At 41.9% G+C, this 27,066-nt stretch overlaps 1 protein-coding gene across 3 annotated transcripts in view; it reads left to right on the plus strand.

Annotated features, from left to right (window-relative positions):
• Positions 1-27,066, plus strand: part of ASPH (aspartate beta-hydroxylase) — a 239,825-nt gene that overhangs the window by 125,476 nt on the left and 87,283 nt on the right. For all 3 annotated transcript variants that reach the window (XM_066378983.1, XM_066378984.1, XM_066378985.1), the window contains one exon: positions 26,422-26,507. In XM_066378983.1, the coding sequence (XP_066235080.1) occupies positions 26,422-26,507 (86 nt within the window). The remainder of the gene's footprint in view (positions 1-26,421; positions 26,508-27,066) is intronic.

The raw sequence follows: 27,066 nt of genomic DNA on the forward strand, positions 1-27,066 counted from the left end.
CTCACACAGGTTCATTCCTTTGCTAAATCTCAGTCAGCACACAGAATGATGGTAATGAATGCTCAGTAGCCATCTATACATGCTCAAACTTCAGGTGTTAAAGAGCATGACCTTTGTCAATGATATTTTTATAGGCCAGGCCTTTTCTGTTACCATTAGGTATTTCTGCATCGATGCCAGCAAATGTTGGAAGCAAGGTGAGCCTCTTGCAGTCTTGCATGTACCCTGCAGGGAGGGCCTGGCCGCCCCTCTGCTGTGGCAGGAGAGACCCACTCTCGGGCTGACCGATCCTCAGGCCCTCTTACCCCTGCAAAGAAGAAACTGTCTTCTTTGGGATTTTTTCTGTGTAACTGTTAGAGACAACTAACTTACCCTTTATCATAGGTGTGACAAAATATCTGGATACCTAGGACGTATCATTTATTGATATATTCCTGTATGGGATAAAGATGCTGGAGGGAAATATACATCTAATAATCAAAAGCAAAACCATCCCACCTTATTGGCCACCTTTTGCCTTTCTGGGGGTAGACCTGAGGGGTGGGGGTTGTGCCTTGCACACAGGAGGTGCTTAACATTTAACCATTTAATGGGTCATTGTCATAGGCCCATCCTGGTTTGCCAGGGAAAACTTTTTAAAAATTTATCATTAAAGTAGTAAGAAAAGGTCACTGACGGGGTTACAGGCATCTATTTCATACATCTCAGAAATTATTCACTACTAGAGATATCACTTAAAGCAAATATGCACTAACATATCACAAATTCTATTTCAAGTCCTAAGTACATTTATCCACTCGGTTATGACAAAATCAGAAAATACTGAATTTTGCCTTTGGTTAATTTTTAAGAAGTCAGCACATGTGCTTGAAGGGAGTAAGAAAAGGAATTGTTTCTATAGGCAGGCCCTGGCTTGTGAATGACAGTTCTGTAGGTTTCTTTGAAGTTGAAGTTGTAACAGGTACGTTTATCTACTAAAAGCAACATAGATGTTTGTCTTAACATAGTATTTATTTTTACCTTGCTGTGCATATAAATACTTAAACATTTTCAAATACAACCTTAAACAATCTTGGATGATGCGGAAGATGATGGACTTGATGGAGAGGATGGGACTGGTGTTGGACAGTCAGGGTCAGATACTACTGCTGGAGTCAGTCTCCTGAAGGAGGCATCAAGGGAGGGGTGTACAGAGCTTTCTTTGTCTCATCATAAATGGCCCTGTAGCATCTCAGGCCTTCGGTAACTGTGCTGTAAACTTTGGTGAACCTCTCTGTATCAGGATCTTGCTCCTTTAACTTTGCCATGCCTGCTTCAATGAGGCGGAAAGCATGAGCTAACTTGTAGAAAACGTTTTTGGTTCTGGAGATTCTAGGCTCCTGTTTTCTTCCATAAATTCTAATCCTCTGCTGTTCCAGTTCCACAAGGTCTTTAGTTGTTAGTTCTTTGCCATGGAAGTCCAGTAACTGTGATATCATTTACGCTGATGCCCAACTGCAGTTGATTACCAATAGCCCTATGGCTCTATGTTCCTAAGTACGAGTTCTATGTAAGTCGGATGTTTGTAACTTGGGGAATTAACTGTGTTCTAATACATTTTCTAATACAGGGGATTCATTTGTGTTAGGTAATGGTGTAGCCCAATGCACCAGGTCTTGGGACTTCAGCCACTCCCTTGTGTATTGACCCTTCCTAGAGTGTGGACATGGGACCTGAGGAAGCAGTTTCTCACTAAGAAGATGAATTATGAATTTAGCTAATAGTTTAACTTCTTTTGTTTGCCATGTTCTGGGGAGTGTCCTGAAAACAGAGCAAGTATGTATAAAGCTATAGTATAAGGAGGTGGAGGTTATGAGCAAAATGCTGTGGGAGCATGGAGGAGAGAACTCACTGCTGGGGAGGTGAGAGCAGCTCAAGTCTTCGAGGAGGGTGGCATTTGAGCTGGTTCTCCAGCAGTGAGCAGGGGTGCTATCCAGGTAATTCTCTTTGCATCTATCTACCTGTCAATTCAGATACTTGATTTTAAATGACAGGGATGATGGGTTGATACAAAAAACTCCAAGATCAGTACTCCTAGGATATCATGGGATGCTGTCTGTAAAGCAGCTTAAGTTGATTAGAGTCCTGTCTTGAAACTCTTGACACTACCACTTTTGGAGAAAAATGTTATAATTTGCTGTTTCTCATATCTACTGAATTTTACACTTTCTCTACTTTGGTTCTTCAGTACCAGTAATGATATCTTTTATTTGTTCCTTTTCTGTTTCATGTAATAGATTTAATTAGAGCCTACTTCTAGGACTGTGTGTGTGTGTGTGTGTGTGTGTGCGCGCGCGAGCGCGCGTGTAGAATTTAAATAAATATATATGTATATATATAAATAAAATTTATGTAGAACCTTCTGAGCTAGTTGGCTACCATTCTACCAACTCTGCTTCAGTTGTGCAAAATATACTTTAAACTTGAAATAAAGGTGAATGAAACCTGTTTATACAGCATGATGCCTTTAATTGATATCTTTTACGTAAAAGCCAAGATTTGCTAAAGATGTGTTCCAGGTAATAACTTTGATTTTTTATGTTTCACTAAAATTTGGCTTCTCTCTCCCAAGGATCACTGATTTCTCTGTCCATTTATACCACCACATTAGTGATGTTATTACTAAAGTCATTCAGCTAGTCTTAGGGTGGAAGTAGCATTAATTGCAAATTATAGCTGCAACATAAAAACCAATGAACTTGGGTGAGCTTATTATTTCTGTGCCTTGTCACTTTGATTCATACCACATCTTGCTTTTTAACTGTTGCCATGACCCCCACATGCGTTTCTTGGCAGTGTGTTTTTCAAGCCACTTGTAGACAGTCATGAGAGGCAAGCAGTATAGGGCCTAGCAGGCCAGGTGTTGCTGTGCCACTGGTTGCATACCTCTGAGTGTGGTGAGGAGGAGGCCAGAGACAGATGGTCTTATACCCCCTGAGAAGCGGATAAAGCTCAACAATGCACTTCCTGGAGTATTTCTTTGTGATTATGAAACACAGGAGGAGAGACTTGTTAGAAAAATATGAGCAATTTTTTAAAATTGCTTTTTAGTTGAATAGTATCAAACATACGTTATGCGTTGACACTCGCTCTTTGCCCATCATCTTAGAAAAGGGGTCGGGAACCTTTTTGGCTGAGAGAGCCATGAATGCCACATATTTTAAAATGTAATTCCGTGAGAGCCATACAACGACTCGTGTACATTAGGCATTATCCAATAAAAATTTGGTGTTATCCCGGGGGACAGCTGTAATTGGCTCCAGCTACTCACAACCATGAACATGAGTGGTAGGAAATGAATGGATTGTAATACATGAGAATGTTTTATATTTTTAACATTTTTTTTTATTAAAGATTTGTCTGTGAGCCAGATGCAGCCATCCAAAGAGCCACATCTGGCTCGCGAGCCATAGGTTCCCGACCCCTGTCTTAGAACAAGTTTTTGGTTTGATATGTTTGGTTTAAATGGAAGTATGTGGCTGAATGCACTGTTTGGAGGTTGAGGCCATAATTACATTATAGGAAATTTGGAGATCTGATTATTGCTCACTCTATGTCTTACCTTTGAAGTAGCTGCCATCTTTTTTATCTTTCCATTCATTAATATTTTCCTTGATTCCTCGTATGGATCACTTGATCAACACTTGAAAATTGTTGTGTATAGTGAAGAGGTTCTTTACTAAGCATTTGAGTGTCGTTTCTATCAAATCTTGAGCTTCTTATTTGCTACTTGATGTTGAATGTGTCTCTTAGACTCTTGGTGCTTTGCATTTTTTTGTGTGTAAAATGAGGAGATGGAGCTTTTGTGTAGGTTGGGTGACCATTTTACTTTGTCACTGGTGTCATGCTATAGAGATATGAGCAATGATAATCATTACTTTTTTTCCTATCATTGTTTAATATAAAATCATGCAAACCTCAAATCCAGATGCTGCTGTTTAATACTATTTATTTGTATATGTTTCTTTTTTTAAGAGGCTCTTGACGGATTTGATAAAGTAGTTCTCATGACCGCTCAACATATTTAATGTCTTAAGTGCAAGAGGAGAATACTGCTTCTTTAGGGATGCTTCTCTAGAAAGTGTTTCTATGTGAGAAATGAACATCCGTAAGCTGAATGGTATGAGAGTATTGGAGAGCTATTTGAGGCATACTTGTCGTGGCATCTCATTAAAGAGTAAGTTATGCTTTTCTTCTGCCTTGGGTGTGAAAGCTTTATTAACACCGGGTTTGAAAACAGCTAACAAAAAATAAAGCACTAAATGCTTAAGGGATTTATTATAAAACTCACTAGTGCCAATAATTTCCATGGATGCTTTAAATTGCTGGGGTAAAATAATATATTCAGCAAGGAAGCAAGTGTCTGCTTCCTCCCATGAGTCTGCTTGATTGTGCTATTGGTACCTCATTTTTTAATTAAACTTGTCCGACGATAGGATCAGCTAAAGTGTTTACTGTATAAATAGTTTCCATTCCCAGTGTGCAAGTTTAAAGTCCTGGTAAGAAGAGTTTGCCATCTGTTAAAAACCAAAACGTGATGTGCTGTTGCATAAAAATCAGCTGCACATTATTCACAGAAAGAATCACAGCACGCCATATCTTTTGGGCTGACAATAATCTGTGCTGTTTTAGAATGTCACCACCTTCTCCCTAAGTGACAGTATGATCAGTAGCACATTATTAAAAGACATGATAATCTATAAACATATTAAACAATTAAATTAATATATGTATTTTTATTCAAGTGAAAAAAGATTTATCTGAATGTAAGTTTTACTGATAAGAAATTACAATTTTTGGTGGGGTATTTTCAAACATATGTCTAGGAGTTATATATTCAAATCTTTCCTCCCCACTAACGTTTAGTCGTTTCACTTAGCCAGGCGTTGAATTCTGTCCCTGCATCACCATTCCCTCGGCCCTGTGGCGGTCTCTCCTCTGCCTCTTGCAGTCACTTCCTACTTCTACTCTTCGCCTTCCCATGCATGCGTGTTCACGACAAGAGAAACTTCCCAATACGCAGGTTATGTACAGTCATTCATTAAAACCACATTGCCTGTGAATATTGTTCAAGAAACTCCCGAATCTGGCTCCAAGCCACCAATGTGGCCTTGACCATCACGGCTTCTGACCAAGAACTCTATGAAATTCCACCTGTTTCACATTTCCACCTCTTACTTTCCTTTCTTTGGAAGATTTCTTTTTGTTTCTTTACCTTGTTCCACATTAGTTCTGTGCTTCTAACCTCAACTCAAAACACAAACACCAGTTTCTTCCTTAGTTATTACTTTATTACCTTGTTGTTCCTTGCTTCCTGTGTTCCCAGAGTATTTTATAATTCTTATTTTGCCTGATGATTTCTAAGCTTTTAAGTCCTTAATTCTACCCCCCACTTTCTAAAATCTGACTTATTTGAGATTAGATTTGTCTCAGTCCTTTTGAGTTGCTGTACCCACAAATTGGGTGGCTATTTCTCACAGTTCTGGAGGCTCAAGAGTCCAAGATCAAAATGCCAGCAGACTTGGTATCTAGTGAGGTATCTGGCTCATGGATGGTGCCTTCTTGCTCTGTCCTCATGTGGTAGAAAGGACTGGGAAGGTGTATGAAATCTCTTATAAAGTAGTGATTCTGTTCACGAGAGAAGTTTTATTCTTTGTTTCCTATCAGGATGCATTTTCTTTTTTCTTGCCTGATTCAGTGGTTGGAGCCTCCACTAGAATGTTGAACAGGATTTACAAGAGTAAAAAATAAAAATTTTGGTCTTGTTCCTGCTCTTTTAATAAGTATTATGTCATCTGTAGATTTTTTTTCTTCTTTTCCAAGTGAGAGGAGGGGAGCTAGAGAGACCGACTCGCGCATACGCCTCAGTTGGGATCCACTGGTAACCCCCATCTGGGGCCGATTCTCTGCCTATATAGGGCCATGTTTGCAAACAAGGTATTTTTAGTGCCTGAGGTGAAGGCTCCAAGGAGCCATCCACAGCGCCCGTGCCCAGTGCACTCGAACCAATCGAGCCGTGGCTGCAGGAGGGGAAATGAGAAAGAGAGAAAGGGGTAGGAGTAGGGGTGGTGAAGCAGATGGTCACTTCTCCTGTGTTCACTGGCCGGGAATCAAACCCAGGACATCCACACGCCAGACCAATGCTCTATCACTGAACCAACCAGCCAGGACAGCTGTAGACTTTTCATAGATGCTGCTTATCAGATTGAGAAAGTTTCTTTTTATTTCTACATTGCTGAGAATTTTTGGATTCAATAAAAAGCTGTTCCTATGTATAATGTAATGATCATATTTTTTCATTTTTATTGTATTGTTATGAATTACACTGATTTTCAAATATTGAACCAACTATGCACATTCCTGAGCTAAACCTTATGATGCATTATCCTTTATATGTTGTTAGATTTAATTTGTGAAAACTTTGTTTAGTACTTTTTACTTCTATGTTCATGAGAAAAACCTGTGATTTGTTTTTTTCATGTATTTTTCTTTGCCTGGTTTTGTTTTTATTGTAATGCTGATGTCATAGAATGAGTTGAGTAGCAATTATTCCTCTTCAAAAACTTATGTATTATGTATTATTTCTTCCTTAAATATTTCGTAGAATTCACCAGTGAAAATTACTGGGCCAGACTAGAGTTATCTTTGTGGGAAGTTTTTAATTACAAATTTAGTTTCTTTAAGATATTCAAGTTACTTCATTTTGAGTAGCCTTTAGTAGTTTGTGTCTTGAGAATTGTGTCTGTCTAATTTGTTGAATTAATTGGCATAATATTATTTATAATATCCTCTTATTATTCTCTGATTGAAGAATCTATAATGATAATACCTGACTCATTCCTGATATTGATTATATTGTCTTGCTCTTTGTCCTGATCAGTCTTGCTGAGGTTTTATCAGTTTATATCTTCTCTCAAAATCAGCTTTAATTTTATTAATTTATTTTTTCTGCTTTCTAAGCTATTAATATCTGCTCTGATCTTTATTGTTTTTTCTTTTTCTTCTACTGCTTTAGGTTTAATTTGCTCTTTTCCCCCCTCATTTCTTAAAGCAGAATCTTGAAAAATGTTCTTGCAGAGATGTGTATTTTGCAATTGTTGGGGTTGCATTCTAGAAATATCAGTTAGATCAGGTAGATTCTTATTCAAGTCTTCTATGTTCTTAATGATACTGTTTCTACTTGTTCCATCAATTACTGAGTGAGCAGTGTCTTAATCTCTGTGGACCTGTGATTTTTCTATTCTCTTTACAATTTTTGATTTGTGGTTTTGAAGCTCTATTACTAGATGCATAAACATTTAGATTATTTTATTCTTTTAATGAGTTGACTCCTTTATCATAATGAAATAACATTCTTTACCACTGATAATATTCTTTGGACTCAAATTTACTTTGATATTAATATAGGTGTTCCAGCTTTCTTTTGGTATCATTAGTATGGCATATCATTTTTTTCTATTTGCTTTTAACTTATGTGTTTCTTTATATTTGAAGTGCACTATTTGTAGTCAGCATATAGTTGGGTCTTACTTTTTTATTCAAGCTGAAATTCTTTGGCTTTTAATTGGATATTTATATTTAGTGTGATTATTAATTTGATTAGGTTTGATTCTATCCCTTGAAGTGTTTTTCTGTCATACCTCTTATTTGTTGTATTTTTTCTCTTTCTCTACCTTCCTTTGTAGTAATTGAATAATTTTTATGAAATTATCTTCTTGTTGGAACTGGCTATAGCTCTGTTTTGTTACTTTAGTGATTGTTTTAGGGTTTACAGCATTCTTATTACATTCTGCCATTAAGTGCTATTATACTACTTCATACTTCATATTGTATAGAACTTTACAATAATATATTTCTACATTTCCTGTCCACATATTTTATACATTTACTTTTACTCTAAGGTCCATATTATATAGTTATTACTTTTGTTGAAACAATTATTTTATATAATTATGTTTTAGAGAAATTTAAATAGTAAGAAAGAAAACATATTATTAACCCATATAGTTACCATTTTCAGTCCTTTTATTATTGTGTGTGGAGATCTATATTCCCATCTGGTATCATTTTATCTTGTAGTGCAGGCCAATTGGTCATATATTCTTTCCACTTTTGTATGTCTGAAAAAGCCTTTAATTCTTTGTTTTGGATATAGCATTGAGAGAAAGAAAGAGAGAGATATATAGGAACAGACAGACAGGAAGGAAGAGAGATGAGAAGCATCAGCACCTTAGTTACTTACTACTTTCTTATATGTGCCTTGACTGGGGGGCTCCAGCCAAGACAGTGACCCCTTACTCAAGACAGCGACCTTGGGCTCAAACTAGCAATCTTTGGGCTTCAAGCCAGTGACCTTGGGCTCAATCCAACAACCATGGGGTCGTGTCTATGATCCTGTGCACAAGCTGATGACCTTGTGCTCAAACCAGGTGAGCCTGTGCTCAAGCCAGCAACCTTGGGGTTTCAAACCTGGGTCCTTAGCATCCCAGGCCAGTGTTCTATCCATTGTACCACCACCTGGTCAGGGAACATTCCCTCTTCTTTATTATTATTTTCATTACTTCTATAAGGCTTTATTTTTCAATACATATAATTATGGGTTTATGTCTCTGTTACTGATCCATATTCACGTTTCTCTGCAATAAATACTGGTCACTTCAAAATGTATTTTCTGTTTGTTAAAACATCAGAAATAGTTTCTCTGTCACTTTGTCATTCTGTTATTGCTCAAGTGAATTCAGCTATTTTTCATTCCCCATATCTTTACAGTTGGTATGCTGTTGGAAGTTTGTGGTCATCTTGTCATGTTCTATCACTATGTTTACTAAGTCTGTGTTCACATTTTTATCACACAAGGAGAAACTTTGGGATTTTTCTTATTGCAATGATCAAATTATAATTAAAAATTCCCACTTGGGCTTGGTGAGATCCTAGATAACATCTAAAACTATATGAATCAGATAAACCATATTTTTCCATGTATAAGACACATATTTTCCCCTTGAAAAATTTGAAGTGTAAAAACTGGGTGCATCTTATACAGTGGTTGTAGTTTCTTTTACTTGCATTTCCTGCTTTTTCATGCTTGTTTTTACACTCATTGTTGAAGACTGATTCGTCATCAGACACAGATGAGGACAAGCTAATGGATGGGAGTTTTGACAGTGTTGAGGAGTTGTATGAATTTTATGATGAATAAAACTTGAGTTTAATAACTTTATGTAATACAATTTTTTCCAATTTTTGGGACCCAAAATTAAGGTGCATGTTATACATAGGAGTGTCTTACAAATGGGGAAATATGGTAACCTCTGTCTTAAGAGATATAATCAATAAAACCAGCTAATATAATTTCTGACAAACACCAACAAACATACAGATCCTTGTTGACATCTGAACACTCAAATAAAAAATATAAGGTAGTGTAATACAAGAGGTTGAGGCCCTGCAGGGTCACACTGGGTCTGGTCAGACCAAAGAACATATATGGAGCCAGAACGCAGTGTGTCTGTCATCCCTGTTTGTTCAGTCTCATGGGGCACGTGAGAGACCAGGCAGGGGAAGGAGCTGCTTCCTGTGGTGATAGGCAAATGAACGGGCAGGGAGAAACCATGCAAGGGGCAAGGAGCTGCAGCCTCTTATGGGTTGCCCAGACAAAAGTGGCTTTCGGCCAAGAGCCATGTCCTTGATTACATAAGGTGCTTCCATTAAGGCAGTGCACAAGCTGCTGTGCCCTTGGTTATGTAACGCATGATAGTTATGTCAGCTTCCGCTTGCGGCTGAAATCAAATGAGCTAGCCTAACTGCAACCATTTTCCTGACACTCCACCTCTTTAGGGTTGTTCACCCACAATCTACATGATAGACATCTTCTGTGAGGTCCCTGTGCAAGGAGTAAGGTGCCTTGCATCCATATGCCACAACAGCAATAAAGACCACAGCAAAAAAGTAACTGAGAGCAAGCTATGCCAAAAATAACAAGCATGACGGTGAGCTATCCTGGAGGGGGTCTCTGAGACATTCTACCTCCTGGCTTTCTTTTGTCAGGCTGGCTGACGTTATGTTGCTCACCTGGGATATAAACACAGCATTCTGAGCCTATCATGGCACATACGCCACCTTGCGAAGCAGTTACCATATCTAGTGCCATTCTGTTCTGTAAGACAACTTTTCTCATTTGGTGTACTTCATCACTGAGCAATGCCAGGGCCTTCTGAGTCATATTAAAGGCCCTTGCGTTATTCAGTGCTAAAGCAGTCACCTCTATTTGGGTATTTGGGTCACTATACTGGCTCCCTGGGAAGAGAGTATTGCCATTGGGTAAAATCACCAGGCAATACACTTCATGCAATGGCAAGCCTTAAGGATGCCCCAATTTCCAGGCCTTCCTGCAGCGTGGTCACTACATACCCTGGTAAGTGAGGCCATCCCCAGTTCACCTGCCTGTCCAGTTAGAGGGCAAATAGGGTCAGCTGTTCAGCCCACAGACCCGGAGGCTATTCCAGGATACAGGGAGGCACCCACCTTTGCAGTACTCTTGTGTGCCCAAGTGGTATTCTCAGTCTCTTGCCTGATGGTGTGGCAAAGGGATGCGGTGCCCACCCCATCTGAGTACCCCCCACCTCTCCCTTGTAATGCGGAAGGACTCCTGGTGGGTAAGTTTCACATTCTTAGTGGAGAGCCATCCCAGGCTCTCCCACACTGAATACCCCAACCAGGGGCATGTCTTACTGACTTGTTCCAGCACCAAAGCTGGCACTTTCTTCCAAGTGTCATCCCACACTGGAGTAGGGTCATGGTTGGTCCAGGTTTGGAGCCACGCCCAGTTTTGGTCATCTGCTGGCTTGATCTCCCAGGGCAAGCCACCAGAAGAACTCACAGGGATCTCGGTGAACCCAGCAGGCGGATTGATTGGCCATGTTTGCAAACATATGGGCCCAGTCCACTAGGGTGTTTTCAAATGAGACAGCAGGGTGGGGATTGCTTGCCCCAACTCTGGAAGAGAGTCACCAGTTACCATGATATCATCAGTGTAATGGTACATGTGAACCACCCCTGGCTGGTTCCATTTACCTAGGTCAGCAGCTACTAGTCCAAGGCACAGGATGGGGCTCTTCAGATAGCCCTGTGATAACACTGTAAAAATCCATTGTCACCCCTCCCATGTGAAGGCAAACTGATTTTGGCTTTCCACAGCTATGGCAATGGAGAAGACATTAGATAAATCTGCCACAAAATGGTTTGTTCCCAATTCCTGACTCAGCCGACCCATCAGGTCAGCTACAGAGGGAAGGGCAAGATGCAAAGGAGGGACAAGTTTATTCAGTTCCCTGTAATCTGCAGTCATCTGCCAAGTTCCATCTGGCTTGCACACAGGCCATGCTAGGGAGTTGTAAGGACTGTGCACCGGCTAAATGATTCCTACTTTTTCTAACTTGAAATGTTCCTGTGATTTTCTCCTGTCCTGGCAACTGATACTGCTTGGTATTAGTGACCTGCCAGGGGGCAGGCAGTTGCCGGGGGGGGGGAATGTATTGCATACCCCCACAACATCGCCTTCACAACCTAAACCCAAAGGTAGAACTCTCCGGCTGTAGTTTTTAACCACAGCCCTTGCAATGCATCCACCCCTAAGATATATTCAAGGACAGATATATTCAAGGACACATATACCTTGTATGGTTTAGGAGGCATTCTTCTTATACCTAAGAGAATAATGACTGGTTTAACTTGAACAGTTTGACCCCGGTAACTGGGGTCCCAGGGAACTGCTCCGGGTTTTCATATAGGAGAGAGCATTCAGCTTCAGTATCCACCAGAGCTAACACCCGCTGCACATTAGAAGGGGACCGGTGGATTGGCAGTTCCACGTGAGGCCTCCGGTCCCCACCTATCTCCTTTAGGTGGGTCCCCTTAGCAGCAGCTGGGGCTGCTCATTTCCCCTGCTTCTTCAGTGGCTGTAACTTCTGCTCTGGTTTTAGCTGCTGCCAGAGCTCTAAGAGGATTTTATTAGATTTCCCATCTAATTTCTCCTTGTATGCCCTGGCCACCAGCAAATCTACCTACTTCTGTGTTCTGGTTACCTTCACTGGCCCTTTCTCTTTATTAGTGGGGGCGTGGGGGCGTGGGCAGCTGGACACCCTTGTGGTGCAGCACTGCCTCTGCTTCCCCCAAATCTGCCACCGTCTGCGTGACCTTATTGATGGGCTGTCCCACGCCGGGGCCCAGGATGGCCACCAGAGACCCAAAAGGAGTGGGCGGCCTGCTGCAGAGAATCTGGTCCTTCATCCCTGTCGTAAATACTTCCTCATCTGGACCCAGGGTTCTGACATTAAAAGTGGCATTCTTCATGGCCAGCTCCTGGAGGATTTGCTGCAACTCAGCCTATGACCACCAGCAGCTCCTTGCCCCTGGCAGCCCCCAGTATTCGGCCATGTTTTATGGATGGCAGCCCCGTCACCCACTCTATTAAAGAATAATTTCCTGGGTTGGCACAGCAGTTTTAGAGATGCTGTCTCAGGGAGGAGTGTATTGTGATGGTGGCTAATTTCTCCATCACTTCTCCAGAGAGCACGATACCATCCACCCCTATGTCCTTCAACTGCAGCAACTGGGCACTAGAGACTCAGTGGTTTTCTGCCTGAACTTTGTCCCTCACTCCATCAACTCTGTATGGGTGTAGCGAAGAACACAGAGTGCTTCACTAGGCGGAGGGGCTGCGTCTGACCCTGAAACACCTTCTTCTGTTGGGGTTTTACCCTCAGAGAGAATACCAGCCAGGCTTTTAGCCTACTGAGAGTAGTCTTAGCCCCATTGTCCTTCTCGGAGGAGTTAGAAGCAACCATTACCGCGGGCTTAGAGCTGGTTCGGCGGCTAACATGTAGGTCCTCCAACAGCCGTTTGGTGTCTTACAGAGCCTGCCACTCCTGACATGCAGCCTCCAGCTCACACTGGAGTTCTCTGACTCGGGAGGCCTCTCACAGGGAGCTCTTGGTTTTGCCCACAGAGCTGTAAGAAGCATCCACCCTACGGTCCCTGCCGCCCTGTAGGCACTTTTTTCTCAAAGCCTTCATCCACAATGTGGAGAACCTTTTCCACCCAGACAGCCATCCCATCCACATCAGGCCAGTCCTGGGGAGGTGCCCAGGTGGACAATGGGGAGGCCACAGGGAACCACTTGCTTGAGGATGGCCACCCCGCTACCCTACCCTACAAGGGTTCAGACAGCTCCACATCCGTCTGAGAAAAATCTTGCCTACTGTGCCAATTGTAAAGCAGGAAGGTGAGCTCCTGCAGGTTCACACTGGATTAGGTAATACAAAGAACATATATGGAATCGGAGGGCAGTGCGTCATTCCCGTAATGCCCATTTTAATGAACATCAGTTGTTGTGCAGTGATGCCTTTCGGGGCTGTTGAAATGCATAGCACTCTTTACCCCTACACCGTTTGGTCCATATTGCAATATTGTTTGAGCTGGGTTTGTCTCTGGTGGTTTCTTTCTTACTTTAGTCTCAGCTTTTACTTCCTGCTGCTCAGTATATATCTGACTCAAGCAACCCTCATTCCCTCTAATTTGTTACTTGTAATAAGGAAAGGGCTAGAGAACCAGAAGACCAAGATTGTTAGAACTGTATCTAAAATAAACTTTGGGGAAGGCCACTGTTCTCTCATGGAACAGTGCACATGGAGATGAAATTCACAGTGTGGGAACAAAGCTGTTGGTAAGCCTGCGGACTGAAGCAGTTTTGTTCTGTATAGAAAACACATCACTTAGCGTCTCTGAAATTTCTAATTTAACATATGAGGTCACATCTGTTAAAGGATTATTACTCTAGAAGGAGAGTGATGTATAATTTATTGAAATAAGCCTATGGGGACACAGCAGTCTATGTTTAATAAACTAGAATACTTGCTGGCTCCACTGAATGGTCCCAGCTGAATCCCATATTAGTTCAATAGAGGAGGCAGATGAAAACAGTTGCCCTTTATATAGTGTTGACTGTGTTGTACTAGTTAGTATCTCTCAACTGAGAAATATCGATGCTGACTGTTCAGATCAAACTTTGAATATTACACTCCTGCTGATGCATAGTTGATATTTCATTCTGAGGAGACCAGAACCCCATTTTCCTTAGCTGTAGGAGGCAAAGGCAGGGCACACCATCCTTCTTGTCGCCAATCTGCAGTCACAGCTGCAGGTAAGAGAATCTCCCTGGAGCGGCCCAGCTCTACCGCTTCTCCCAGTATCTACATAGTGGGTCGCGTTAGAGGAAGTAGCCTCAGGACGGGTGCTTTTTGGATCAGACACATCAGTTTTTCATTCTCAAAGTGATAATGCAAAGACTTTTGCCAGAGGAACTCCCGTGGCTGTCTGCTGATTGGGTTTCCCAGGAGCAAATGACACTGCTTGTTCTCCATGTGGTGGCAGATTTATTGCAGACCCCAGTGTGAAGCACAGCAATAGAATACCTTGCACAATTCCCACTTTGAAATGAGAGAGGGAAGAACTAAGGGCTTCTGCTCACAGGCTCTGCCAGTGCCCCGGGGAACCCTGGTAGATAAGGCTTGCTTTCCCTGGACACAGCAGAGAGAATTTCGTGAAACGTCCTAGGGCTGGATTGATTCTTGAAGTCTTGACTGTTTTGCATTGTTGTTTCCTTCTTTTTTATCATTTGTCTTCATTTGTAGATTTCCTCACTGCCAAATTTAGAGATCTTTTTCCCCCCCTAATATTGAAAATTGTCACTGATTTTTAAAAGAAAAGCAAAATTAACTTCCAATTTAGATACAGGAAGATTAAAATATGTAGTGGAGTCTATCTTGGGTTAACTTAATTAGCATGAATAATATTGCAATTAAACATTATGTGATTGTTTCAGCTTCAGGCTACATCTCCGATATAGAGACCATTTTTCTTCAATATTTTACTTTGGTCTTACTTTTCCTTCCCTGAAGTCATTTTGGTCTTTGGATTATTTTTCATCAGATTCCACTTTTGGATACCTATAACCAAAGGCTGGTTTTCATATTTCACATGGTTCTGCTTGAAAACAGACAGCAGAGTTTGGGGAGCAGAGGAAGTATAGCGTTATGCCACAGCTCCCTAGTCTTTTGTTGACTCGGGAAATGCACATTGGCAAGAAGTATAGTGTGGCGAAGCTCCTCGTTGCCCAGAATCTCTGCCAGGGAAATATTTGACAGTATAGCAAATCTGATATCTTAAAAAAAATTTATTTCCTCAGATATTTGCTAATAAAGTGTGTTATTCACATCTATTTAACTAAAGAGCAGAGTTTTAAAGTAAGTGAAAATTATTATAGCTGGAAGTCATGCTTAGCTTTGATGTATTTTATGCTCCTCTGTGGTTGGTGGGCGGGGTGAGATGTTATCCCCATTTCAGGGGTGAGATTGAGCAGATTGCCTGGGAAGGGCAGAACTGAGGCTCCCGCCCTGGACTCCACACTCCATGCCCTAGATTGCGCTGCTCAACCAGGATGTCTCTGCTTAACATGGAAACACCGGGTCTTTGAGACACAAAATGAGGGGAAAGTACTGTGGTTATTTAACTTCCTTTATCCTTTGAGACAAGTAGTATAAAATTTAGTTTGTTTCCTTACACAACATAATATATACTGGCACTTCATTCCACCCTGCCATCTCTCAAAGCCCTTGGGGACACCCTAGTTTCTTAACTTCTGAGCCAGATGCCAGGAATATTACAAAATGGTCAAATGCAAAGACATAGGAGTCAAGACAACCCCACACTCCAGTCTTGGCTCCTACTGTTTATAGTTTGTGCAGCCTGAGTGAGTTACATGTGTCTAATAGTGTAAGTGATCAATAAATGTCAGCTATGGTTATCAGCAAATAATTTGATAAGGCATTAAGCAGTGATTTGAAACATAAAAGCAAGCTTCTCCGCGAAGTGTCTCTATTCTACTAAAATTAGCTGAACTTTGCAGTTGAAGAACTTACTTGTTAGCTGTGTCTGGTTTTCTGCCTTTTGTGTTCCAAATTGCTAAATATACTAAAACACTAAAATGGAACAAGGCATAAAATATTAGTGTTCTCTCTAAAATGTTCAGTGGGCATTGCCTAATACACACCTTGTTTCTTTTTCTCCCTCCTCTGTCACCTCCATTGTTGTCCATTGATACTTTTTGGATTAGACCTTCTTTATAGAGCAAGCTACTCTCAGTTCATTCTTTATCTTGTTTGCTTATAGTTTTCTGATTTTTTTAAACAGCTGATAAGTCTAAATTACAAATTGACATGGCCCTTTCCCCTTCTAATTGCTTGCACACATTCATATGTTCAGAAACATTTGATGAAGACTAAATGGTAAATGCTAGAAACAAATTATGAGTAAAACACTGTTTTTTTTAATTTAATTGTGTTTACATAGATTCTAGTGTTGCCCCGATTACATCCCCCCCCATATTCCCATCCACATATTCCTTGCTCTCCTCCCAAGAGTTCCCTCCCCCCTTCCCTTCAGGTTTAATTCCGTTCCTCAGTTCACATTGTTCATTGGATTCCTCAAATGAATGAGGTCATATGATATTTTTCTTTCTTTGCCTGGCTTATTTCACTTAACATTATGGTTTCCAGGTCCATCCATGTTGTTGCAAAAGGTAAGATTTCCTTCTTTTTCATGGCACCATAGTATTCCATTGTATATATGTACCACAGCTTTTTAATCCACTCGTCCACTGCCAGACACTTGGGCTGTTTCCAGATCTTTGCTATTGTGAACAATGCTGCCATAAACATGGGGGTACATTTCTTTTTTTTTGAATCAGTGATATGGTGTTCTTGGGATATATTCCTGAAAGTAGAATGGCTGGGTCAAAAGGCAGTTCCATTTTTAATATTTTGAGGAATCTCCATACTGTTTTCCACAGTAGCTGCACCAGTCTACATTCCCACCAGCAGTGCAGGAGGGTTCCCTTTTCTCCACATCCTCGCCAGCACCTATCATGTGTTGTTTTGTTAATGAGCGCCATTCTAACTGGTATGAGGTGGTATCTCATTGTGGTTTTAATTTGCATTTCTCTAATGATTTGTGATATTGAATTTTTTTTCCTCTGTCTATTGGCCATCAGTATGTCCTCTTTGGAGAAGTGTCTATTCATTTCTTTTGCCCATTTTTGATTGGATTGTTTGTCTTCTTGGCGTTGAGTTTTACAAGTTCTTTATAAATTTTGGTTATTAACCCCTTATCAAACGTATTCTCAAATATGTTCTCCCATTGTGTGGTTTGTCTTTTTATTCTGTTCATATTGTCTTTATGTACAAAGTCTTTTTAGTTTGATATAGTCCCATTTGTTTATCTTGTCTTTTATTTCACTTGCCCGTGGAGATAAATCAGCAAATATATTGCTGCGAGAGATGTCAGAGAGCTACTGCCTATGTTTTCTTCTAAGATGCTTATGGTTTCATGGCTTACATTTAAGTCTTTTATCCATTTTGAGTTTATTTTTGTGAATGATGTAAGTTGATGGTCTAGTTTCATTTTTTTGCAGTTAGCTGTCCAGTTTTCCCAACACCATTTGTTAAAGAGACTGTCTTTACTCCATTATATGCTCTTACCTCCTTTGTCAAATATAAATTGTCCATAAAGGTGTGGGTTTATTTCAGGGTTCTCTGTTCTGTTCCATTGATTTATATGCCCATTCTTATGCCAGTACCAAGCTATTTGAGTACAATGGCTTTATAGTATAACTTGATATCAGGAAGTGTGCTACCTCCCACTTTATTATTCTTTTTCAAGATTGCTGAGGCTATTTGTGTTCTTTTTTATTTCCATATAAATTTTTGGAATATGAGTAAAACACTGCTCTTGCCTCACAAAAATGAACAATCTTACTGGAGCTGGTGGGGGGAGGAATGCACACTGTATATACAACCAACTTAAGCACAGCCTGAAAAGTTTACTCTTTCTAGAAACAAAATATTATATGCACTTTTTCTTTTCATCAAGATGTCTTAAATGACTCAGTAGTGGAAATGACATTGAAACTAGGGTCAAAAGTTGAAATAGAGTATTCTTTGGTAGAGGGAAGGGTTTTCCTGTCTAAAAAAGAACAAAACAAAAAGACACCATAGGAGAAGTCACAGTGTCAGAGTTCATGCCACATTTGAGAGCCTGAACAAAGAACTCACTCACCTTGCAGGTGAGTCACGGGAGATGGGACCAGAATGCAGAGGCCAATTTAAGAAAGTTAGCAAAGCTGGTTCAATGAAACATCACTGGGAAAGAGTTCAAGATGTACATTATTTCCCTTGAATAAATATAGCATTTCAGGCGGGTGTTGAGTTGGTGGGGAAAATTCTCATTCTCTTTTTCTCTCTCTCAAATTACGGTCCTTATTTGCCATACAGAATTGTGTCAAAAGCAAAATGGCAGTCACAGCAGGAGCAGATGCCACGACTCTCTGCTCGGCATCAAGAATCCCTCGTACGGGTGGAGGTGGGGAGCTACGGCTGTCCACTCTGTGTCTTGCATGCTTTCAAAAGCCCAGTTTTTGCTATGCTACTGTCCTTTTGTAGTTGGAGTGTCCATCCTTTCTCACCAAAACGGGCACCTTCTAAACATGCCCTCCGGCCCCTCCTGGCCTTTGAAGCAGGCTCAGCCTCACTAAGTCCACGTCCGCGGATGTGGGGAGAAAGCAGATCGGTGCTCGAGGTCCCTGAGCAATATCTCTATCTTGAGCTTTCCAAAATTCTGGAAAGCCCAGATACCCATAGTAAGAACATTCACATATATAGCACCAAACCCTAGCATCCAAGCAGGGGAGATTTTTAGCCTTAAAGATACAGGAAAAATAGTGATAAAAGTACAACTTTCCACGGCCACGTAGTATTTCATTGTGTATATGTACCACAGCTTTTTAATCCCTCCTGCACTCTTGGTGGGAATGCAGACTGGAGCAGCCACTGTGGAAAACAGTATGGAGATTCCTCAAAAAATTAAAAATGGAACTGCGTTTTGACTCAGCTATCCCACTTCTAGGAATATACCCTAAGAACACCATAGCACTGTTTCAAAAGAAGAAATGCACCCTCATGTTTATTGCAGCATTGTTTACAATAGCCAAGACCTGCAAACAGCCCAAGTGTTCATCAGTGGACGAGTGGATTAAAAAGCTGTGGTACATATATACTATGGAATACTGAAAAAGAAGGAAATCTTACCCTTTGCAATAACATGACTGAACCTGGAGTCTGTTATGCTAAGCAAAATAAATCAGGCAGAGAAAGAAAAATATCATATGACTTCACTCATATGACGAATCCAATGAACAATGTGAACTGAGGAATGGAAGAGAGGCAGAAAAGGGGTCAAAGAGTCTAGAGGGAAAGCGGGCAGAGGGAAAGGGGATGAGAGAAGGGGATCAAAGAAAGACATTAGTGAAAGTATTAATATATAAACATAACACAGTGAGAGGATGGGATAGTAAATCATGGAGGGATGGGGGGAAGGCGGTGGGGGGAGGGGTCAAAGGGCATCAAGGAGAACAAGGGGGGAGAGAGGGAGATATATTTGGGGGTATACTTGTAACTATATAAACACAACAAATTAAAATCAATTTAAAAAAAGTACAACTTTCCATTTGTAATTGAATTACAAAGTTAATACTCTTTCCTCTGCCTGGAATGCTCCCTGTACCTGGCTATGCTCAAGTTCTCAGTTTCCCCAGGAGGCTTTTCTGCCCCCACCCCCGACCATACAGACCAGCAGCTGTCCTGGTTCACCCTTTATGCACATTCCTTTGAAGATGAGTTATCCATTTACATCTTCTCACTGAGACTGTAGACTTCTGAGGAAGGTTCTGTTGAATTCCCAGCACCCAGCTCAGTCCTTGGAACACAGTGACATTTTAGCAAACAGTGAATGAATGAATGAGTTGGAGAACAAGGTTGGGCCCTCTCCTCTCAGTACAGTCACACTGCAGAATGATGATGTTTTGGTGTAGTTCAGGAACAGTCAAAAATGAAAAAAAAAAAGAGTAGGATGCTTAGAAGGTTGAATGGATAACAAGAGGGGCAATTAAAAGCAGTAAAGGTAGCTAAGGTATTAAATAAGAAAAATATATAGAGGCCACTGAGGGCCTGATTAAGTCTAGAATTGTGTGTGTGTGCGCGCGCACGCGTGTGTGTGTGTGTGTGTGTGTGTGTGTGTGTGTATGTGCAGCATGGAGCCTCTTGCAGGGGTCTCCAAACTTTTTACACAGGGGGCCAGTTCACTGTCCGTCAGATCATTGGAGGGCTGCCAAATACAGTGGTCCTCTCACTGACCACCAATGAAAGAGGTGCCCCTTCCAGAAGTGCAGTGGGGGCTGGATAAATGGCCTCAGGGGGCCGCATTGCGGCCCGTGGGCCATAGTTTGGGGACGCCTGCGTCTTAAGCATGGTTGAGTATGAATTACTTCCTGATAGATATATGGTGGGAGAGGGAGGATGCTAAAAACCAGACTGAATTTTATTTTTAAAGTATGATGTTATGCTCAAGTGCTTTTTAAACTGTTATACCAAGGGTTGGGAACCGTTTTGGCTGAGAGAGCCATGAACGCCACATTTTTTTTTTTTTTTTTTTTTTGTATTTTTCTGAAGCTGGAAACAGGGAGAGATAGTCAGACAGACTCCCGCATGTGCCCGACCGGGATCCACCCGGCACGCCCACCAGGGGGCGACGCTCTGCCCACCAGGGGGCGATGCTCTGCCCCTCCGGGGCGTCGCTCTGTTGTGACCAGAGCCACTCTAGCGCCTGGGGCAGAGGCCAAGGAGCCATCCCCAGCGCCCAGGCCATCTTTGCTCCAGTGGAGCCTCGCTGCAGGAGGGGAAGAGAGAGACAGAGAGGAAGGAGAGGGGGAGGGGTGGAGAAGCAGATGGGCGCTTCTCCTGTGTGCCCTGGCCGGGAATCGAACCTGGGACTCCCGCACGCCAGGCCGACGCTCTACCACTGAGCCAACCGGCCAGGACCGTCACATATTTTAAAATGTAATTCCCTGAGAGCCATACAATGACCCATGTACGTTACACATTATCCAATAAAAATTTGGTGTTGTCCCAGAGGACAGCTGTGATTGGCTCCAGCCACCCACAACCATGACATGAGCGGTAGGAAATAAATGGATTGTAATATATGAGAATGTTTTATATATATATATATATTCTTTGTATTTTTCTGAAGTTGGAAACAGAGAGGCAGTCAGACAGACTCCCGCATGCGCCTGACTGGGATCCACCCGGCATGCCCACCAGGGGGCGATGCTCTGCCCATCCGGGGTGTCTCTCTGTTGCGACCAGAGCCATTCTAGCGCCTGAGGCAGAGGCCATGGAGCCATCCTCAGTGCCCGGGCCAACTTTGCTCCAGTGGAGCCTTGGCTGCGGGAGGGGAAGAAAGAAACAGAGAGGAAGGAGAGGAGGAGGGGTGGAGAAGCAGATGGGCGCTTCTCCTGTGTGCCTGGCCAGGAATTGAACCCGGGACTCCTGCATGCCAAGCTGATGCTCTACCACTGAGCCAACTGGCCAGGGCCTATATTTTTAACGTTATTATTTTTTTATTAAAGATTTGTCTGCGAGCCAGATGCAGCCATCAAAAGAGCCACATCTGGCTCGCGAGCCACAGGTTCTCAACCCCTGTATACCTATAATAAGAGTTTTTATAGAGAATGATGTGGCTTGTCTCTTCTTACAACATTTTTGTTATGTCATTTTGAGATATAATGTATGTGTAGTGAATCCAAACTGCATGTGTGTAAGTATGCAGTGATGAGTTTTGACATATGCATAGACATCTAGATAGTTTATCACTACAATTAAGATACAGTACTTTGTAAACCCCAAATCCTCTTGTACATTTTTATATAATCTAAGGATGTATCATTGGTGCTTTTTCATGCCTTTAATTACTCTTTTATTTTCCTTCTTTTCCTTTTTAGTGACTCTAATGTTTCAGTCTTGGCATAGCAAGGGAAGTAAGCATTTCAAATGCAGATGGTCACCTTCTCTCCTTTCTTTGTGGTTTTGAAAAGTAAAAATACTTGTAGTGGCAGTGATTTAAAAAAAATAACACCAAAGTTTACTATATCGTAGACAGCTTCTTCCTAAACTGTTTTTAAAAATCTATATGCAACAAAATGAACGATCCATTCGAGTAACATCTAGGTCAACTTTGAAAGATTACTAACATGATTAAGTCAACTGACAATTAGAAGCACATGATTTCCCAGTTCAAAAGGCCTTAAGAGAACCAGCCCAGATCCCTCATTTGTACACAGGAAAGTGAGGCCCGAAGAACTTGAGAGAGTTCTCCCTGGTCCCGACACAACCTTGAAAACCTGTGTCATCAGCAGCAGGACCACGTTCCGCCTGCCCCCAAACAAGAAGGAAGAGATCTGTGGGATTTTACAATCGAGAAAATTGCCATAGGCTTTTTATACATTGAAAAATGAAAATAGTCATGATAGGACAAAACTTGGATTTTAGAAAGAGGAGCAGTCGTTAGGAGCTATTAAATTGGAAGATATGTGAAAAGATGGGACAGAGTAATTTCTTAGCAGCAGATGCTATAAGATTTTTAATATTTTAATATTTTGTCTATTTTTGTGATGATATTGAATTATTTTGACACTAAGATCCAGTCTAACTGTTTAGCAAGCATATTATTTTAATATTGACTATTTTGAATGCCCTGGACTGCCAACAGTTTTTTTTCTTTTCTTTTCTTTTTTTAGAGAGAGAGAGACAGACAGGGACAGACAGACAGGAAGGAAGAGAGATTAGAAGTATCAGTTCTTTGTTGCAGTTGTTCATTGATTGCTTTCTCATATGTGCCTGATGGGGGGGGGGGCTCTAGCTGAGCGAGTGACCCCTTGCTCAAACCAGTGACTTTGGACTCAAGCCAGCAACCCTGTGCTCAAGCTGGTGAGCCTGTGCTCAAGCCAGCGACCTTGGGGTTTTGAACTTGGGTCCTCAGGATCCCAGGCCGACACTCTACCCGCTGCGCCACCACCTGGTGAGGCAGTTGGGGTTTTTTTCTTATAAGTAAATAAATCTCATGTGAAGTTAACTGTACAACATGGGAGAGTGTGTGGGAAAACCGGTGGTGCTAGCAGTGAGCCCTGCACTCAGACACTTCCCTGTGCCGTGGGCATTTTGCTGACAGACATTCTGCAAAACCAAAATGAGCAATTGAGAGACATAAGCCAGCCCTGAGATGACACGATAACTGCCACCACTACAAATCCACACCTCAGTCAAATGTCAGTTCATTTTCCATATCTGCAGGAGGTATGCTAATGGGTAATGACACACAGTTGAAAATGCCCAGTGCTGCTATTTTTTCAGCCTCTGCTTTAGGCATTTATATATTTTTTCAACCATAGAGGGCCTGAGGGTTCAGGAAGAGAAAAGGAAGGTGGAATAAACAAAAGAACATAGCAACTTCAGAAATTCACAAAGAATAAAATAAAGAGAAAGTGTCAGTTTTATTACTGATGAGAGCTGATTTGAAGGATGGAGCTGAGATAAGCAGGAATAATAGGTTTCTTTTCTCTTTAGAGAAAGGCAGGGAGAGAGAGAAAAAGGGACAGGAACATTGAGCTGCTCCTGTATGTGCCCTGACTGGGGATTGAACCTGCAACCTTGTTGTTTTGGGACGATGCTCTAACTGACTGAGCTAACTGGCCAGGGCCGAAGTTTCTTAAAATTGAACCCCTGAATTAGCCGTGCCCGCCCACTCTAGGCAGCACGGAACAGCTCTGCTCCTGTGTGGGCCCTCCCTATAGGATGCTCAGCAGAGTGTGTTTGCTCCTGGGAGGAAGGTAATGGATGGGACTCAGTTGCACAAACTTGTCCCTTCCCTCAACTCAGTAATCAGATAAGTCACATCAGCTCCCCTGTGGGGAGAAGCTGAAGGCTAAGAGTTTCCAGAAAACTTCTCTCCTTTTGCAACCATGCAAGTAGGAAATAAGTGTCTCCTTCCTCTTCGGTAGACAAGAGAGGAGAGGTGTCACGGGGCTGACCCTTTTGGAACCTCAGTGGCCGCAGCTGTGAAGCTAAATTTCCTGTGTCCGGGAGTTGAGAGAATGAAAGGAGACCTGTAAAGCACCTGGCTTGGAGACTGGCAGCCTGACCCAGAGTAAATGCTAAAAGGAATAGTAGCGATTCCATTCAGTCCTCATTTGGATAATTCTACATTCTGTGCCCTATTTTACTTGCGATTTGGATAACGAGATGAATATGGCACCATTCTCTGACATAGGGTAAATATGAGAAAGAATAGATTTGGGGGAATTGCAAATTTCACTTCTGATCTACTGAACTTGGGACATCTGTGGCAGAAACTTTAGGCACTTGAATTTATAATTTTTGTAATGCAGGAGAAAATTAACTGCTTAATTTGTAGCTCAGGTTGGAAATCAAGCAGTTAAATTTCTTTAGACTTCTAGAGACTGACCCTGAAGAGCACAAGATCCCAGGAATCAGCAGAGGGCAGGAGCCACAGAGGAGATAGGGCGGAAATGGAGAGGCCAAAGACTAAGGAGGAAATCTGAGAGAGTGGGCAACACAGAAGCCTTGTTTCAGGAATCAGGGAGGAGTCAGTGTGTCAGATGCTGCAGAGGGACCCCATTGGGTAGGGTAGTAAGAGAAGGAAACAAATAAACCTGTAGAGAAAGCCATAGACATCAGTAGCTCTCAGGTGTGAAGCACTTACTATATGCCAGGGACTGTGCCTTTGCTCTTGTGCAATATTGACTTAATCCTCAAACTACTTCCCACATTTTATACACTAGAGTCACAAAAGTTTAGTACCCGGCTTGACTTAGATCACATAGCTGGCGCGTGACATAGCTGGGACCGAGTCCCTGCCATCTTACTTTTAACTACTGAGCTCCTCTTCCTGCTGGAAGACTCGCTTCTGCCCCTGTGTGGGGAGCAGTGTGGGTTTAGAGGGAGGCATGCATGAGGGGAGGGGAAAGAGAGGACAGCAAGGAGAGGAGGGTAGGCTGAGGTTGTCTTGCTTGGTTGGTTTGCTTTAGGACAGCAGAGCCTTCCGCTGTCTTAATGGGCTCAAAAGAGAGCCGGAGAGTGGAGACATTCAGAAGAGATGCAAAGGTGATGGACAGCAGGAGTGCGTGTGGAAGGGTGTACATTTAGGAAGGAGAGCCCCTCCTCCTTTGTGACAGGATAGGGCAGAATTATTTGAATTTGTAGGTTTAATGTAAGGACATTGAGGAAGTTCTCTTCTGACTGTTCTGATTTCTCTCCATCCCTCTCACTCCTCCCCATTCCCCACGGCCTGGCCTCTTCTCTGTTTGGGACATCCAGCTGCTCCTCCCAGGTTTCACCTTGTCACTCTCCTGTGTCCTCAGACTTCTAGGGAGCAGCTGATATCTGTTCACTCCGTGGGCACTGCTGGGTGTGCACCAGCAGGACCGCCTGTCACCTGCTGCCTCTGACTTCATGCTCAGTAAGCATGAATAAATTCAGTTTGCTCTGAGACATGAAGCCACTCTGCAGGAGCTTATGGTTGGAAAAGGGACAGAGATAAGTGCATAAATTATTGTAATAAGAGTCATTTGCGAGAAGGAAGGAATTTATTTTCATCTGGCAACCATAAGTCCTAGGCCATTTAATTTGGGGAAAATAGCATCAGAAACGACACAAGGTTTATTTGGGGAGCATGGGATGACCTACTTTGGTTGAAGTATGAACTGTAGCCAGAGTGATAAGGCCATGACACACAGAGCGCCAGACTAAGAAATTCTGTTTACCTGACTCCATTGAGAGTAGCTTCCTCTTTTTTTCTATTTACCTGACCAGACACATAGTAGATATATTCACAAAGTGTTTCAGAGGACTCAGCCAAAAAGTTTTTCGTAAGAGTTTAGAAATCATTTCTTTTTTTTTTTTTTTTTAAACATATTTTTTTTTTTTAATTTTTCTTTTTATTTAATTTTTTTTAGAGAGGAGAGAGAGTGAGAGAGAGAGGAGGGGGGAGGGAGGAGCAGGAAGCATCAACTCCCATATGTGCCTTGACCAGGCAAGCCCAGGGTTTTGAACCGGCGACCTCAGCGTTCCAGGTCGAGGCTTTATCCACTGCGCCACCACAGGTCAGGCTAGAAATCATTTCTGAATCTAGATGGAGCAGTGCTCACCCAGTACCCTAACAACGCCTTTGAGCATGTAAGGAAAGGCCCTGTGTTGACTGTCAGCCGGGGGTGGGAAGGTCACCAGGGATGAGCTAGCACTTGCCGTGGTAGGTCGGGGACCAACCCTAGGTTTCTCACTACTTGTAAATCTCTATTCCTAATAACTATTTCTAGACAAAAATCAAATAAAAAATAAAAATCTTTTTTTTTTCTTTCAGTTAAGAAAAAGAAGCCTAAACTATTAAATAAATTTGATAAGACAATTAAAGCTGAACTTGATGCTGCAGAAAAGCTCCGTAAAAGGGTAGGTTGATGTTTTTGTTTTGCGCAGAAACGTGCAGTGGCGTAATTGTTAAATAAACTCAGGCATTTCTCTTGATTTGTTTTAAAAAAATGTTAAGAGACACCACATTTAAGTAGAGTGGGGGTTTTTTTCCCCAAGGACATCAGCATTCCATGTGAAATGAATCAAATGAAAAGAAAAATTGCAGCTGTAATGGCCAAGTAGACATAGGACTGACCTTCAGGCCAGCCGGCTTGGGAGTCAGCCCACATCCCATTCTAGTCGTGTGGCTTTAGGCAAATCACTTGGCCACTCTGAGCCTCAGTTTTCTTATTTTTAAAAATGAGCATAATCATCATAACTTCTTATTTGGTTTTTGTAAAGTTCAAAATGAAATCAGGGGGAAAAAATCAATGCTGTGAGTACCATGTAAGTGGAGGTTTTAATTTCATAACAGCTCAATCCAAAAGAAAAAAATCGGCAAGTCCAATACTCTGAGGGTCGTTACTGTTAGGTGAAATGGCCTTAGGTTGGGCATTCTTCGCACTTGGGCTTAACCTCGGGCGCCTCTAGTTTTCAG

This window comes from Saccopteryx leptura, chromosome 3 (assembly GCF_036850995.1).
Source record: "Saccopteryx leptura isolate mSacLep1 chromosome 3, mSacLep1_pri_phased_curated, whole genome shotgun sequence".
Classification (NCBI taxonomy): Eukaryota; Metazoa; Chordata; class Mammalia; order Chiroptera; family Emballonuridae; genus Saccopteryx; species Saccopteryx leptura.